Source organism: Chlorocebus sabaeus, chromosome 20, assembly GCF_047675955.1.
Source record: "Chlorocebus sabaeus isolate Y175 chromosome 20, mChlSab1.0.hap1, whole genome shotgun sequence".
In the NCBI taxonomy this organism is placed as follows: Eukaryota; Metazoa; Chordata; class Mammalia; order Primates; family Cercopithecidae; genus Chlorocebus; species Chlorocebus sabaeus.
This window is the reverse complement of record NC_132923.1, coordinates 8203354-8218467: the sequence shown is the minus strand read 5'-3', so window position 1 is coordinate 8218467 and position 15114 is coordinate 8203354. Positions and strand designations below refer to the sequence as shown.

At 53.5% G+C, this 15114-nt stretch overlaps 1 protein-coding gene and 1 long non-coding RNA gene across 2 annotated transcripts; both read left to right on the top strand.

Moving 5' to 3' along the window:
• Positions 1-6113: 6113 nt before the first annotated feature.
• On the top strand, positions 6114-7303 carry LOC119624283 (uncharacterized). Its single transcript, XR_005240306.2, has 2 exons — positions 6114-6365; positions 6600-7303. It is a non-coding gene; the product is annotated as an uncharacterized lncRNA (long non-coding RNA).
• Positions 7304-7757: 454 nt separating this feature from the next.
• EFNA1 (ephrin A1) lies at positions 7758-14849 on the top strand. The gene is made up of 5 exons (XM_007976898.3): positions 7758-8010; positions 11235-11530; positions 13495-13560; positions 13719-13769; positions 13944-14849. Exons 1-5 carry the CDS (start codon positions 7919-7921, stop codon positions 14054-14056), a joined length of 618 nt encoding a protein of 205 aa, XP_007975089.1. The 5' UTR covers positions 7758-7918; the 3' UTR covers positions 14057-14849.
• Positions 14850-15114: the final 265 nt, after the last annotated feature.

Genomic DNA, 15114 nt, shown 5'->3' with positions numbered 1-15114 from the left:
CGGTCAGAGCACTCCCTTCTCCTTCGTAGATATGGGTGTAGCAACGGACATGTGGACACATGAGCTAGTTCTGTTCCTTGTCTGGGGAGTTGCTAGAAAAGATTTCCTTCCCAGATGAAAGAGAGCCTTGGGCTGGTCAGAAGGTAGTGAGTTATCTCACTTGTTCACAGTCAGTTACAGATTGAACTGCTTGCTCTACTCTTTTCTCCCTTCTCACAGCTGCATTTGACTAGGCTTTTAAAAGAGAGAGGGGTGGCTGGTGCGGTGGCTCACACCTTTAATCTCAGCACTTTGGGAGGCCAAGGTGGGCGGATCACGAGATCAGGAGTTTGAGACCAGCCTGACCAACTTGGTGAAATTCCGTCTCTACTAAAAATACAAAAAAATTACCTGGGGGTGGTAGTGTGCACTTGTAATCCCAGCTACTCAGGAGGCTGAGGCAGGAGAATCGCTTGAACCCAAGAGTAGGAGGTTGCAGTGAGCCGAGATCGTGCCACTGCACTCCAGCCTGGGCAACAGGGCAAGACTTCGTCTCAAAAAAAAAAAAGAGAGAGAGAGAGAGGGAGAGCACCATGGGAGGAGAGGACCACTGGCCCCCTACCCTCCTTCCTGGGGCTCCTGTAGCTAGAATGGAGCTCTCTGGCTGAAGCAGCCATCTTGTGACCACGGTCCTGAGGACAGCAGGGGGTGGGGAAGCACTGGACCTTCAGTGACACTGTTGAGTTCCTGTCTCACTTCCAGACTGCTTGTTACGGGGGGAAAGTAAGCCCTTTACTTAAACTTTGAGTAGCTGGTATTCTGTTATTTGCAGCCAGAAATTTATATAATGTCCCAAACTGAACTCTCCATTCATCCTTCCTAGGCCTGTTCCTCCCCTGCATTTCCTATCCATAAGGAGCACTCCTGCCCACCAAGCCACCCCGGACTTCTCCCAGCCTCATGCCTATGGCTCAGTTCTCACCTATCTCTGTCCTCTCCTCCCCACCTCCTCTGCCACTCCTCTGCTCCCCCCATCTCCTCCAGTGGCAAGAGTCAGGGGAGCAGAGGACAGAGAGCTAAGCCAGAGTATTCACTGCACAAGCTCTCACCTCTCTACCTGTGTTCTTTGTTCCCTTCTCCCTGAATGGGAATGCCTACTTATTCTCCAAAGCCCATTTCAAATAGACCTTCTTCTATGAAGCACTCCTCACCCCAGACAAACTTCCTTCCTCTGTGAGTCCGTAGCTTGTTATGCTACATCTACCTCTGTTATACTTCTTGTCATGTATTCTAATTATACATTTGCCAGAATTATACCTTCTTCATCTTTTTTTTAAAATTTTTCTTTGAGATGGAGTCTCCCTCTGTCACCCAGGCTGGAATGCAGTGGTGTGATCTTGGCTCACTGCAACCTCCACCTCCCAGGTTCAAGCAATTCTCTGCCTCAGCCTCCTGAGTAGCTGGGATTACAGGCACACGCCACCATGCCCAGCTAATTTTTGTATTTTTAGTAGAGACGGGGTTTCACCATGTTGGCCAGGCAGGTCTTAAACTAATCCTGACCTTGTGATCCACCGGCCTCAGCCTCCCCAAGTGCTAGGATTACAGGCGTGAGCCACCACATCCAGCCCCAGAATTATACATTCTTTAGGACAAGATTGTATTTTGAGTCCCCAGTGCCTCCAATTATCGTGTTTGACTTAAATGATTAGTAAATTTCTGGTGGAAAAGGCCCCAATATAAAACACCTTTTGGCCGGGCACAATGGTTCATGCCTATAATCCCAGCACTTTGGGAGACTGAGGCAGGTAGACCACCTGAGGTCAGGAGTTTGAGACCAGCCTGGCCATCATGGCAAAACCCTGTCTCTACTAAAAATACAAAAATTAGCTGGGCATGGTAGTGGGCATCTGTAATCCCAGCTACTCAGGAAGCTGAGGCACAAGAATCACTTGAACCAGGAGGCAGAGGTTGTAGTGAGCCTAGACTGCGCTACTGCACTCAGCCTGGGTGACGGAGTGAGACTCTGTCTCAAAAAAATGAATAAATAAATAAAACTAAACCACCTTCTGCTGCTTTCTGTGCAGGAACCTGAGTCCCATCCTTCTGAGCTTCTGCTTATCTCATCTCCCTTCCACTCTCCCATCTTATCTAACTTCGTCTTTCCTGCAGTGGACTTCTGGGGAGAATTCCACCTTCTCCCACAGAGTCTGGCCCCCTTCTCAGTGGGATGTGGGAAGGAAATTTTATAGAATATGTTCAGGGGAGAGGCAGGAGATGAGACAGAGGTGGTGTGGGGGCCATGTTGCCAAAGGCCTTAAATGCCATGCTAAAGGATGTTGAAATTACTCTGTAGCCCATAGATGATTAAGTAGAAACAGATCTTTTAGGTTGTAGTCACTTCAATTCTCAAGAAGATAACTGGGCCTGGCGCAGTGGCTCAAGCCTGTAATCCCAGCACTTTGGGAGGCCTAGACGGGTGGATCACGAGGTCAGAAGATCAAGACCATCCTGGCTAACACGGTGAAACCCCGTCTCTACTAAAAAAATACAAAAAAAAACCTAGCCGGGCGAGGTGGTGGGTGCCTGTAGTCCCAGCTACTCCGGAGCCTGAGGCAGGAGAATGGCCTAAACCCGGGAGGCGGAGCTTGCAGTGAGCTGAGATCCAGCCACTGCACTCCAACCTGGGCTACAGAGCTCAAAACAAACAAACAAACAAACAAAAAAGAAGATAACTGGACTAGTATCAAAGGATCTGGCTTTGGTTTGGCAATATCAAAGTTTTGTCACACATCCGTATGCCCAAATGTAAGCTGGTCCACAGTAGGTGCTCCATAAGTGCTGCTTGTTAAAGTCAATTGCAGGGCAGGGTTATTTCCTTTTTTTTTTTTTTTTCTTTTTTGATGAGACAGAGATTTACTCTTGTTGCCCAGGCTGGAGTGCAATGGCACTATCTCGGCTCACCGCATCCTGCGCTTCCCAGGTTCAAGCGATTCTCATGCCTCAGCCTCCTGAGTAGCTGGGATTACAGGCATGTGCCACCATGCCCAGCTAATTTTGTATTTTTGGTAGAGATGGGGTTTCACCGTGTTGCCCAGGCTGATCTTGAACTCCTGACCTCAGGTGATCCTCCCGCCTCGGCCTCCCAAAGTGCTGGGATTACAGGCGTGAGCCACTGTGCCTGGCAATTGCAGGGTTATTTCTAAGTTCTTTTTTAGAGACTGTCTAGCTATGTCACCCAGGCTGCAGTGTAGAGGCACAGTCATAGCTCACTGTAACCTCAACTCCCGGACTCAAGTGATCCTCCTGCCTCAGCCTCCAGCATAGCATGCACTATGTACCCCGGCTAACTTCTTCTTATTATTATTATTATTTTGTGTAGAGATGGGTTCTCAAAATGTCACCCAGGCTAATTTCTAACTCCTAGTCTCACACAGTCCTCCCAGCTCAGCCTCCTAATAGCCCTAAGTTCTATATATATATTTTTTTCAGAGTCTTGCTCTGTCGCCCAGGCTGGAGTGCAGTGCAGTGGCATGATCTTGGCTCATTGCAACCTCCACCTCCCAGGTTCAAGTGATTCTCCTGCCTCAGCCTCCTGAGTAGCTGGGATTACAGGTGCGCGCCACCATGCCTGGCTAATTTTTGAATTTTTAGTAGAGATGGGGTTTCACCAGGTTGGTCAAGCTGGTCTCGAACTCCTGACCTTGTGATCTGTCTGCCTCAGCCTCCCAAAGTGCTGGGATTAGAGGCATGAACCACCACGCCCGGCCAATAGTCCTAAATTCTAAGAGCCAATCAACCCAACTGCTCAGCAACTGAGGGATGTTTGAGTGTGCATGGATATGTTCATTTCTGTCCTGCTTTCATTGCAATGGCAAACTCTGAAATACTCACCTAATGAAGCATTACACTCCCTTGAAAACATTGTTTACAAAGAGTTTATAACATAGAAAATGTCTTCTGTTGTAAAGGGAAAAAAGAAGCACACAATTGAAATGAGTCATGTTTATTACATTGTCTAAAAGCGAGCAAAATCTCTTCCCCAGCAAAAAGCTGGCAGGGCAGGGAGGCCAACGTTAAGAGCAGCAGGTGGTCCTCCCCTCCCTTTATCCTTCTGTTCTCTTTTTTTTTTTTTTTTTTTGAGATGGAGTCTCACTCTGTTGCCCATGCTAGAGTGCAGCGGTGCGATCTTGGCTTACTGCAACCTCCACCTCCCAGATTCAAGTGATTCTCCTGCCTCAGTCTCCCAAGTAGCTGGGATTACAGGCACCCACCACTACACCCAGCTAATTTTTGTATTTTTAGGAGAGATGGGGTTTCACCATGTTGGCCAGGCTGGTCTCGAATTCCTGACCTCAAGTGATCCACCCGCCTCAGCCTCCCAAAGTGATGGGATTACAGGCATGAGCACTGTGCCCGGCCTATTTTCCAACTTCTGAAAAATGTGTGCACATTACTAATAAAGTGGGGAAGGGTATACTTTATGTTTCAAAATGACCTTGAGGGAGTAGGACAGAGATTGCTCTCAGCCCAGGTTCTGCTCCTCCCCCTGCTGCCTCGCCCCATTGCCCAGAGATACCCTCTGGGGCTGAACCAGGTTTCACTTGCCCCAGGGCCCCTGCAGCTCTGGCCTTCCCCACCCCAAACCGCAGGGCACCCAGCAAAGGAGTCACAATCCAGTACCTGCACCTGTTCCCAAGTGGAAATGCTGCCTCCAGGTAGCCAGGGCCTCCCCCAAGTCCTCAGAGGAATTTCCTCTGAGGAAATTCCTGCCCTCCCAGGAATTTCCAGAAAGGACTCATGGAGGAATTTCCTAGACGAAGACAGGCAGACAGACAGACAGACACCTCAGGCAGCTATCGTTACTAAGCGCAGATGTTTGCCTGCAGGTGATGTGCTGGGAGCCAACACAGGCACACAACTTTGAGGTGAGAGGCAGCACCAAGTAAGAATGGAGAGCAGACCCACCCGGGCAGGGTGGGGGCTGGCATGAGGAAGGGACTGGGAGGGGGCCCCAGAGTTGGTCAGTAGATCGAGTCTCCAGGCACAGAAGTCCCTACTGTTGTCTCTGAATGGCACAGTGCCTGCAACTCTCCCCTCAGCACAGCAGGCACCGCAGGGGCTCCGGGAGGGGTCAGGGCAGTGTGACTGTGAGTGGTAGGACTGCAGTCTGGGCTTGGGCACTTAGCAAATTTGCTGTCCTGGTGGCTTGTCAATATCCCCTACTGGCCCAGGGGCTCCCCGAGGTAGTAATTTTATCTTAAACCCATCCTTACACTCTCGGTGCCCATCACAACACCCAGTTCATCACAACACTCAGTGTCTAGGGCTGCTCCAGTAGCGGGGAGGATGGACCCCCATATGGATAGGGGAGTGGATAGAGGAGTGATGGGATCAATGCCCGAAGTGGGATGAGAATACTGGGGACAGCGCCAAAGCAGGGAAAGAGGGCTCCAGGTCCTGTCGGTGCCCAGAATTTCCCTGCACGCTTCTGCACCCAGCTTGCTCCAGACCTAGACACAGGCAAGAGCTGACGTGGCCCCGCCAGACTGGGCCTAGCGAGCCCGAACCTGCCTGGTCCAAGCAGCTGCAGCGTGGGACCTCACACGTCCCCGCCCAGTCCCAGCGGTCAGAGAAACCAGGGAATCCGGCCCAAAGCTGTCTCCTCCAGGAGGCAACCGGGGCCACCCGCTGTAAAGAGCTGCCAGCATCCCTCCCCTCTCCAACCCCTCTGCTGGCTCCTTTCGGAGCAGTTACGTCCAGCAGAAGTTAAGTTCCTTCACTGAACAGTGAGTGATTTCACCAAGTCCACAGATATTCACTGATCATCTACTGTATGTGCTAGATGCTGTACCAGGAGCTGGCAATAAGATAATGAACAAAACAAAAACCCATGTCCTCCTGGAGCTTTGACTCTGTGGAATGCCCGAACTGGGATGCAGTACTCTCGCCAGGGCCACGTGTCCTCCTAGGTGAGCAAAAGGCGCGTGAGGTGCCGCCCTGGGACCAGTCGTCTGGTGGACTTCGTCCTGGGCGGGAGGAGCGGGCCGCACCTCGGACAAACGCTTGGCTGGGCACGTCGCCTGGGGCAGGTGCGCGAAGGAGAGGTGGGTGGCGCTGGCCGTGCGCAAAACCGGGCCCTGACCCGGCCGCGGGGTTACAGGCCGTTGGTGCTCTGTATTTATTGTAAGCGCAGCGAATAGGGCCTCCAGCGGCCTGAGCGCACGTGGTGGTGCAGTGGAGAGCCGGCTGGGCCCTCCCCAGCTCCAGGCTCCTCCCCGGCGGGGTCAGAGCCAGACTTGCTGCGGCGTCCGGGCCCCGCGTAATTACAGGGGCTGTAGCAGGCCTGGCCGTAAAATAGGAGGATGAAACGGCCTGGGAACCGGGTAAGCTGGGCTGGAGCTGGCCAGGGGCCCCGGGTCGGTGGCTTCCCGCGATGCGCAGCCGCGGGGAAGGGCCGGCTAGGGATGCGCACACACAGAGCACCAACCCGGCTCTCACACAGCCACACAACCACTCACGTAAACCACCAAACGCACGCAGACACACAACATTCGGCTCTCCCACTCCAGGCTCACTCGTGAGCCTAATCAAACACCTGCCCGCCCTCTCCACCCCAGGAGCTGACACCCGCCCGCCAAGCCCTCTCCAGACGGCAGCAGATCCTGGCGGGGAGAAGAGCCCCGAGAGGCAAATTCCAGCGGGTTTGTTTACACAGCGCGGGGGAGGGGGCCGAGCCGGGTACTGGGGCCCAACTGACTGGGAGCCCCAGCTCAGACTGGGCCAGCCCCAGCTGTGCAGCCTGAGGACTGCGCACAAACACCCCTCCGCTCCACCCCACCCCCGCTGCACGCCGGTACGCGTCTCCCCTCCTCTTCACACACTGTTCACAAACATTAGCATACGTCTGTCAAAGAGTTTCACACGCTTTCACACACGCGGCTGTGATACTACTCACAAATGCTTTCACACTAGCGCGCCATCACACGTATTTCATGTGTGGTTACAGTTTAAGTCACCCTTCATGCCCAGATTCTCACAGTCCATATTCAAGAGCCCGTTTGCACGGTGTACGCGTGTGTTGTCACACATACTCAGGTCATCAGTGCCCTTTAACGTATCTAAGAACGGACCCCTCTCGAGCCCAGGGTCCCGCGTGTCGCTCCTGCGCGCAGGCACTGATGGGATGGACAGAGGCGCCCTTAGCCCCGGCCGCACACGTTACACACTCGATCACACACAGCGTTGCACTTTATTCCCGGCATCTAGGCGATGACACAATCTCCAGAACAAAGACAACATTGACAAACCCAACAAAAACAAACAGCCGCATGTGTGTGGGGAGGGGCAGTCGAGCGCAGAGTCCGGGAAGGGGATGGGGGAGGAGGAGAGGGTGAGAACGCCGGCGCCCGAGCCTGGGCTTGCGAGGCTCGGAAAGGTGCGGGGCATGTCAACAACCTCGCACCCTGCAAGGTCCGCGCGCGGAGCAGCAAAGCCGGGTCCCGTACCCCCGCGTTCGCAGACTCGCACTTGCGAGTTCTTCCCTTCTCCCGCACGCGACTGCGCCCAGGGACGCAAGCCCACCACCCGGAAAGGCTTACAAAGCTCCACGCAGACCCACAAGTGAGCGAACACACAGCTCTGAGCAGATCTGCCGGGGCAGAGGAGCGCGCTTCGCTCTTTCCTGCACCCCTAGCCTCCTCGCCTCCCCTGCCCGCCCCTCCTCCACCTCCCCAGCCCCCAAGCCCCGGGGCAGCCGCGCGCCGGGCGGGGCGAGGGCGGGGCGGGGTGTCGGGCGGCGCCGGCCCAAAAGGCGGAGTCGCAAGGCGAAGGGGCCAGATCTGTGAGCCCAACGCTGACTTCGCCGCGGAGAAAGCCAGCGGGAACCCAGACACCTAGGAGCCCGGCGTCCCCGCCCGGCCTGGCCAGGCCCCGCGCTATGGAGTTCCTCTGGGCCCCTCTCTTGGGTCTCTGCTGCAGTCTGGCCGCTGCTGATCGACACACCGTCTTCTGGAACAGTTCAAATCCCAAGTAAGCCTCGAGTCTTCCACTGGCAGCCTGGACTCCCGGCTGGCACTGCCCTCCCTACCGGGATAACTGTCCCGGCCAACCCCTGAGCTGAGCCTAGAGTAGATGACCGAGGTAGGAGGGCTGCTGTAGATTTTCCTCCCCTCACTTCTCCCTCATATCTGGGAGTACCCCACCCCGGGGCAGGAACCTGCTCGTGTCTACTTGCATGGGCTTATATCTGCCCTTCCCTTCCTTCTCTCTGGTACCCCTATTACTCTGAAGTGAGGGACCTATGCTGGGCAGTTCCTGCCTCCAGCATAGACTTCGCCCCCGGCAGCCAGGGCCCTTGTTCTAGGTCCCCCTCACGTTGAAAGCCTCCACGCCCCTCCTTGTGTGTCCTTTGGGCATCTGACCACACTGACAGGTACCTGGTGTGACATCAAGAGTGCGCAGAATGCTCAAGGGAACCCTGAAAGGACCTCTCAGGAGAGAGCTGGGCTGTAGGCATTCATTATGCATTCACCCTGTATTTAAAGCAAACCTGGAAAGTCCCCCACTAGGGGTCTTTTGGGGTGGCATGAGTGAGGCACATGCTGTGCATGGGTAGGTTGAGGGAATCACCTGTTTATGGGGCTCTCAAGTAGTAAAATTGAAGAGCTGGGAGAGGGAGATCATGGGAAAGCTTCAGAAGGAACAGAAGGGGTTAAAGGGATTACAGAAGGCTCTGGGCAGGAAGGAGTTAATTTCTACTGGGCAGGTTTAGGGCTGTGAGGCAAATGGTACTGGGAGGAAGACTCTGTCGGCCCCTTTGTTCTTGCCCTTGAGTTTCCCGAAGTTATGGGAACAATATTTGCGGGAATATAGGAGAGGGTGGTAGGGAGGACGGGGAGAGAACTGGGCAGCTTGGTATCACCAAAGCCATCTCACTGGCTTAGCCACTCTTAGCCCTAGCGAGCTTGCCCCCCACTCCCCTTGAGAAATATGTTGTGCCAGCTTCCTCTGACCCTGTGGCATCGTCTGGTGAGGCAGTCTGTTGTCTGTGGCTTGTTGGGGTCGGGGAGAGAACAGCCAGCTGCCAACCCCAGAGGGCAATGCCCTCCTGCACATGGATGCTGGGGAGGCCCAGCCAGCCCTCTGCCACCCGCTCCTTGTGCTTTGCCTCCTTGACCCGATGCATCTTGCCCTAGTATGGGAGAGAGCAAAGTCCCTGTTTATGCCCATTCCAGGTGTTGACTGAAGAAGGAGGAGGGGACAGGAAGCCATGAGTAGGGAGGGGGGGACCCTGGCCTTTTCCGTTCCCAAGCTCCCAAGTTTCCTCTCTTTCAGGAAGGAGCCTCTTCCTTACCCACCTCCCCGCCTTCCCTGACGCCACTGCCCCCTTTCCCAGATGGGGAACAAGAGTCAAATGAAGGCTAAGTCGAGCAGACTGTACCCCCAGGAGAGGGGGCTGATGGGTGACCCTCTGGCCACACACACACACACACACACACACACACACACACACACCCTATCATACCCAGGACTAAAGAGACGCCAGTCCAGAGTAGAGTCCGTAGGCAGCCAAGCTGGGCCCAGCGTGGGGGCAAATATGAGGCTACAATGAACAGGGTAGGTGAGGCTGGCATGGGTGACTCAGGCCAGTGGGCAGCAGCCCTGGGATCTCCAGGCCTCAGGCGGGGGCAGCATGCTGAGAAGGGCACCAGCCTCCCTCGTGCTGGAGGGCAGGCCCCTCATTCCGACCTGCCGGCTGCCTTTGTTTGGAGGACAGTGTTGGGGGTGAGTGGGCGCTGTGCCCTCCTGGGGTCCTAGGGGCTGTCCACATTTGACAAGGTAAATTTTCACAGGTTCTCATGAGTGCTGGGGCGGGTAGCAGAGGTGGATGAGGAATGAGTCAGTGCCCGTCACGGGAATGAGGGAAAGACGCCAGGCCCAGAGCTGAAATACCTGTTCCGAAATGGCTTCTATGTTTATCTCTCCAGAGAGGAATTTTAAAAGCCTCTCTCTGCTCCTCTCTCTCTTTTCCCCAGGGTGGGGGAGGGGCCTGGTAAGCCCAGTTTGGGCGCTGGCGTGCTGCTGCAAAGCCTGGCCTCTCTGGGGTCATGCTGATTGGGCAGTGGGTGCCCATCTCAGAGTCCTCTCCACCTGACTCCTTCCTCGCCCTCCCAGCCGTGGCCAGTGCTTTCGGTTCGAAGCAAGTTGCTAATTCTGCTGAGTCTCTAGCTGGCAGTGCCTGGGGGAATTAGAGAAACTGAGCAGCTTCGGGGGTTGTGGGGAACACTTTTCCCCCTACTGGGACCCCACCCAGGCTGGAGCCAGGTGTCTAGGGCTGGTGGGGAGGGGCTGGTGGGCAGTCAGGCTGGAGCCGGTGGGGCCAGGGGGAATGAACTAGGGGAGGGGAGCTGGCTCCACCTTGGGAAGAGGGGAGAGGAGAGGAGAGGGGAGAGGCTGTCTCAAGCCCAGAGTTCCAGCATTTCATCTGGCGGGAGGTAGAAATGTGGCTTTTGGAGAAAAAAGGACAGGGATGTTTGGGGGTGCTCTAAGAAGGGGAAAAGGAGACCAGTGTATAACTTTGAGTAGCTAGAAAAGGAGATTTGAGGGGGGCTGAAGGAATTGATAAGAGTGATTTAACTTAAAGGACTAGGGGCATTATCTGTGGGCCCGGGTATATTAGCTTCACTTCTGAGGAAAAGCGAAGCTAGGAAATGTGAGATCTACTCAGTGGGTCCGGGGAAACGTGAGAGGAGTAAGGAAGGTGAAGACACAGATGTGTTGGGGGCTCGGGGCTAGCATGGTAAAGAGAAAGGGTTTCCTGGATTCTGATTACAAGATAGACCGGTGGGGTCTCAGGTTGAGGCCTAACAGCATTTAAAAGGAGCAACTGGTATAACAGATTTGGGGAAATATTTATGGGTAGAAGAGAATGATGAGTGAGCTACAGAAATAGGTAGAAGCCCATCCTTGAGTAAATATCACGCGGGTTATGGAAAATGCTTTGTTACCTGAAAGATACTGAGTGGATGCTATTTGAAGGACCAACAGGAGACAGTGATGGTGCGGGGGAATGTTTAGAGATGGCAGAGAGAAATGTAAGACATCAAGATCAGTACATATTGGGAGTTGAGACTTTGGAAAAATCTCTTGGGGTCTAGTGTGAAATGTGAGAGGTCATGTAAACATTTGGAGGTCCAAGGATCTGGCCTGGCTTCTGAATGACCCCCTGCTTCTTCCCCCGTGTGTGTCCCCAGGTTCCGGAATGAGGACTACACCATACATGTGCAGCTGAATGACTACGTGGACATCATCTGTCCGCACTATGAGGATCACTCTGTGGCAGACGCTGCCATGGAGCGGTACATACTGTACCTGGTAGAGCGTGAGGAGTACCAGCTGTGCCAGCCCCAGTCCAAGGACCAGGTCCGCTGGCAGTGCAACCGGCCCAGTGCCAAGCATGGCCCAGAGAAGCTGTCTGAGAAGTTCCAGCGCTTCACACCTTTCACCCTGGGCAAGGAGTTCAAAGAAGGACACAGCTACTACTATATCTGTGAGTGCCTGTGAGGGGACAGTGTCTGTTTTTTTTTTTTTTGTCACCATGTACATGCTTGGGTACATGCTTGGTGCAGAGTCCAGCAGTAGAGGGCCCCTTCCAATCTTGAATTCTATTTTCATTCATCCACATCCCAATGTGAGTGAGCCTCTACGTGCTGGGCACTCTGCTTGGCACTACCAGCACAGAGATAAATAAAACACTACAGAGTCCCTGTCCTCACGGAAGCTGGGAAGAAACACACATAGGTTAACAGACCCTTAGAACAGTATGCTACGGTAGACATGAACACAGGGGCCTTGGGAAAATGACCTGGGTACCTGCCAGGCTATGGGGCTCAGAGAAGGCTCAGTGGGGAAGATGATCCCAGAGCTTAGGACAGGCAGAGGAGCTGGCCAGGCATGAAGGCATACGTACAAAGGGAGCATGACATCTTCAGGGAACTTCCTATGGCTCAGCCTGGCTGGAGTGGGAAGGATACAGTCAGTGAGGAGATGTGAGCCTAGAGAGGTGGACAGAACAGACCATGGGGGAACTAAAAAGTGATAAGGAGTTTATCCTGGACTTTATCCTGGACTTATTGGACTTTATCCTGAGGGCTCTCGCCAATGATGGGTTTTATTTCATTTTACTTTATTATATTATTTTAAGATGGAGTTTCACTCTTGTTGCCCATGCTGGAGTGCAGTGGTGTGATCTCTGCTTACTGCAACCTCTGTCTCCCAGATTCAAGCAATTCTCCTGCCTCAGCCTCCCAAGTAGCTGGGATTATAGGCATCTGCCACCACACCTAACTAATTTTGAATTTTTAGTAGAGACAGGGTTTCACCATGTTGGTCAGACTGGTCTTGAACTCCTGACCTCAAGTGATCCGCCTGCCTCGGCCTCCCAAAGTACTGGGATTATAGGCGTGAACCACCGCGCACAGCCTGATGGATTTTAAGTTATGAGATCATCCAGCACTTTGGGAGGCCGAGGCAGGCGGATCACCTGAGATCAGGAGTTCAAGACCAGCCTGGCCAACATGGTGAAACCCCAACTCTACTAAAAAAATACGAAAATTAGCCGGGTGTGGTGGTGCACCTCTGTAGTTCCAGCTACTCAATAGGCTGAGGCAGGAGGATCACTTGAACTCAGGAGGTGTGAGGTTATACTGAGCCGAGATCACACCATTGCACTCCAGCCTGGGGGACAGAGCGAGACTCCGTCTCAAAAAAAAGTTATGAAATCAGCTTTGTATAAAATGGACCTAGGACTCAGTCAGTGGGGGCTAGGCAGTAGTAGTATATATATGTGTGTGTGTGTGTGTGTGTGTGTATGTGTGTGTATATATATATATATATATATTTTTTTTTTTTTCTGAGACAGAGTCTCGCTCTGTCGCCCAGGCTGGAGTGCAGTGGCACGATCTCAAGTTGCTGCAACCTCCATCTCCCAGGTTCAATTGATTCTTCTGCCTCAGCCTCCTGAGTAGCTGGGACTACAGGCATGTGCCACCACGCCCGGCTAATTTTTGTATTTTTAGTAGAGACGGGGTTTCACCATATTGGCTGGCCAGGCTGGTCTCGAACTCCTGACCTCGTGATCCACCCACCTCAGCCTCCTAAAGTGCTGGGATTACAGGTGTGAGCCACCACACCCGGCCTAGGAGTAGTATTAAGTGGCCCAGGCAAGAGGAACATATTCAGACTCGGAGAAGTGAAGGATGAAATGTGGGGAGGGGCAGTGTCTACGTTCTTTTTGTCACCACTGCCAAAGCTGAGGGTTATTTCCAAAGAATGGGAGGCTGGGCTGAACATGGGGCAGGAAGTTAGCAAAAACTAAGGAGGGTAGGAATCAAGATTAGAGGGAAGAGAATGAAATTGAGTAGGGAGCTGAGAAAACAGGGCAAGGGGAATTTGGGCTTACATTTTCTTCCACCAAAGGTTTCTTACCTAACCTCCTGTGGGCTTATCTTGCAGCCAAACCCATCCACCAGCAAGAAGACCGCTGCTTGAGGTTGAAAGTGACTGTCAATGGCAAAATCAGTGAGTGTCAGGGCCCTGTGGGCCTCCTTCCTCCATCTCTATGCTGGGTGGTCTGGTGTTCTGGGATGGTATAGAAGTCTTGCAGCCCAGCCCCTCACACTCACAGCTCTCTGCCTCTTTGATACAGTACCTGATCTACTACCACTCTTGTCTTTCAGCTCACAGTCCTCAGGCCCATGACAATCCACAGGAGAAGAGACTTGCAGCAGGTGGGTAGCTGGAGCAGATTGGGCCTGGGGCACAGGAAGGGGTCTGCTTGAAGAGGTTGGGTACAGGAGGTGGCTCCTTTACCAGGCAGAGGCTGAGGGAATCCTGTTGGGCTGAGGGCCAGTGCAAATAGTGGAGTCACTCACATTGGCGGCCTTTGCCCTCTCACCTTGCAGATGACCCAGAGGTGCGGGTTCTACATAGCATCGGTCACAGTGCCGCCCCACGCCTCTTCCCACTTGCCTGGACTGTGCTGCTCCTACCACTTCTGCTGCTGCAAACCCCGTGAAGGTGTATGCCACACCTGCCCTTAAGGATTGGAACTGGGCTGAAGAGAGGGAAAGGCACTCCAAACGTGTCTTGGGGCCACTTTCAGAGCCCCCATCCCTGGGAACCACTCCCACCACAGGCACAAGCTGTCACCTAGCAGCCTCAAAACGGGTCAGTATTAAGGGTTTCAACTGGAAGGAGGCCAGCCAGCCTGGCAGTGCCATCCCCACCTTCACCTCGGAGGGATGGAGAAATAAGTGGAGACAGTCTTTTCCCACCATTCCTGCCTTTAAGCCAAAGAAACAAGCTGTGCAGACATGGTCCCTTAAGGCACAGTGGGAGCTGAGCTGGAAGGGGCCACGTGGATGGGCAAAGCTTGGCAAAGATGCCCCCTTCAGAAGACAGCCAGGATGCCCAGATGAACTGACTAAAGGAAAAGCAAGAAACAGTTTCTTGCTTGGGAGCCAGGTACAGGAGAGGCAGCATGCTTGGGCTGACCCAGCATCTCCCAGCAAGACCTCATCTGTGGAGCTGCCACAGAGAAGTTTGTAGCCAGGTACTGCATTCTCTCCCATCCTGGGGCAGCACTCCCCAGAGCTGTGCCAGCAGGGGGGCTGTGCCAACCTGTTCTTAGAGTGTAGCTGTAAGGGCAGTGCCCATGTGTACATTCTGCCTAGAGTGTAGCCTAAAGGGCAGGGCCCACGTGTACAGTATCTGTATGTAAGTTGCTGTGTGTCTGTCCTGATTTCTACAACTGGAGTTTTTTTATACAATGTTCTTTGTCTCAAAATAAAGCAATGTGTTTTTTCGGACATGCTTTTCTGCCACTCCATATTAAAACGTATGACCATTGAGCCCCTGCTAAGTGTGAGGCTCTGTGTGCTACAACAGTAGCAACTGGGTTTGAATTTCTTTCTCTCCAAAGAATGCGTGCCCCTCACCAGGCCAAAAGGGTGGGTTGTTTCCTCCTCTGAGGGTTGTCCAGTACCGGAGTGCTCCTGAGAGCAGTCTCTCGGGTTCTGAGCTGCATTCCACTCTGGAAGTTCTTCCTGTCCAACCTCTACCCCACTCCCACCC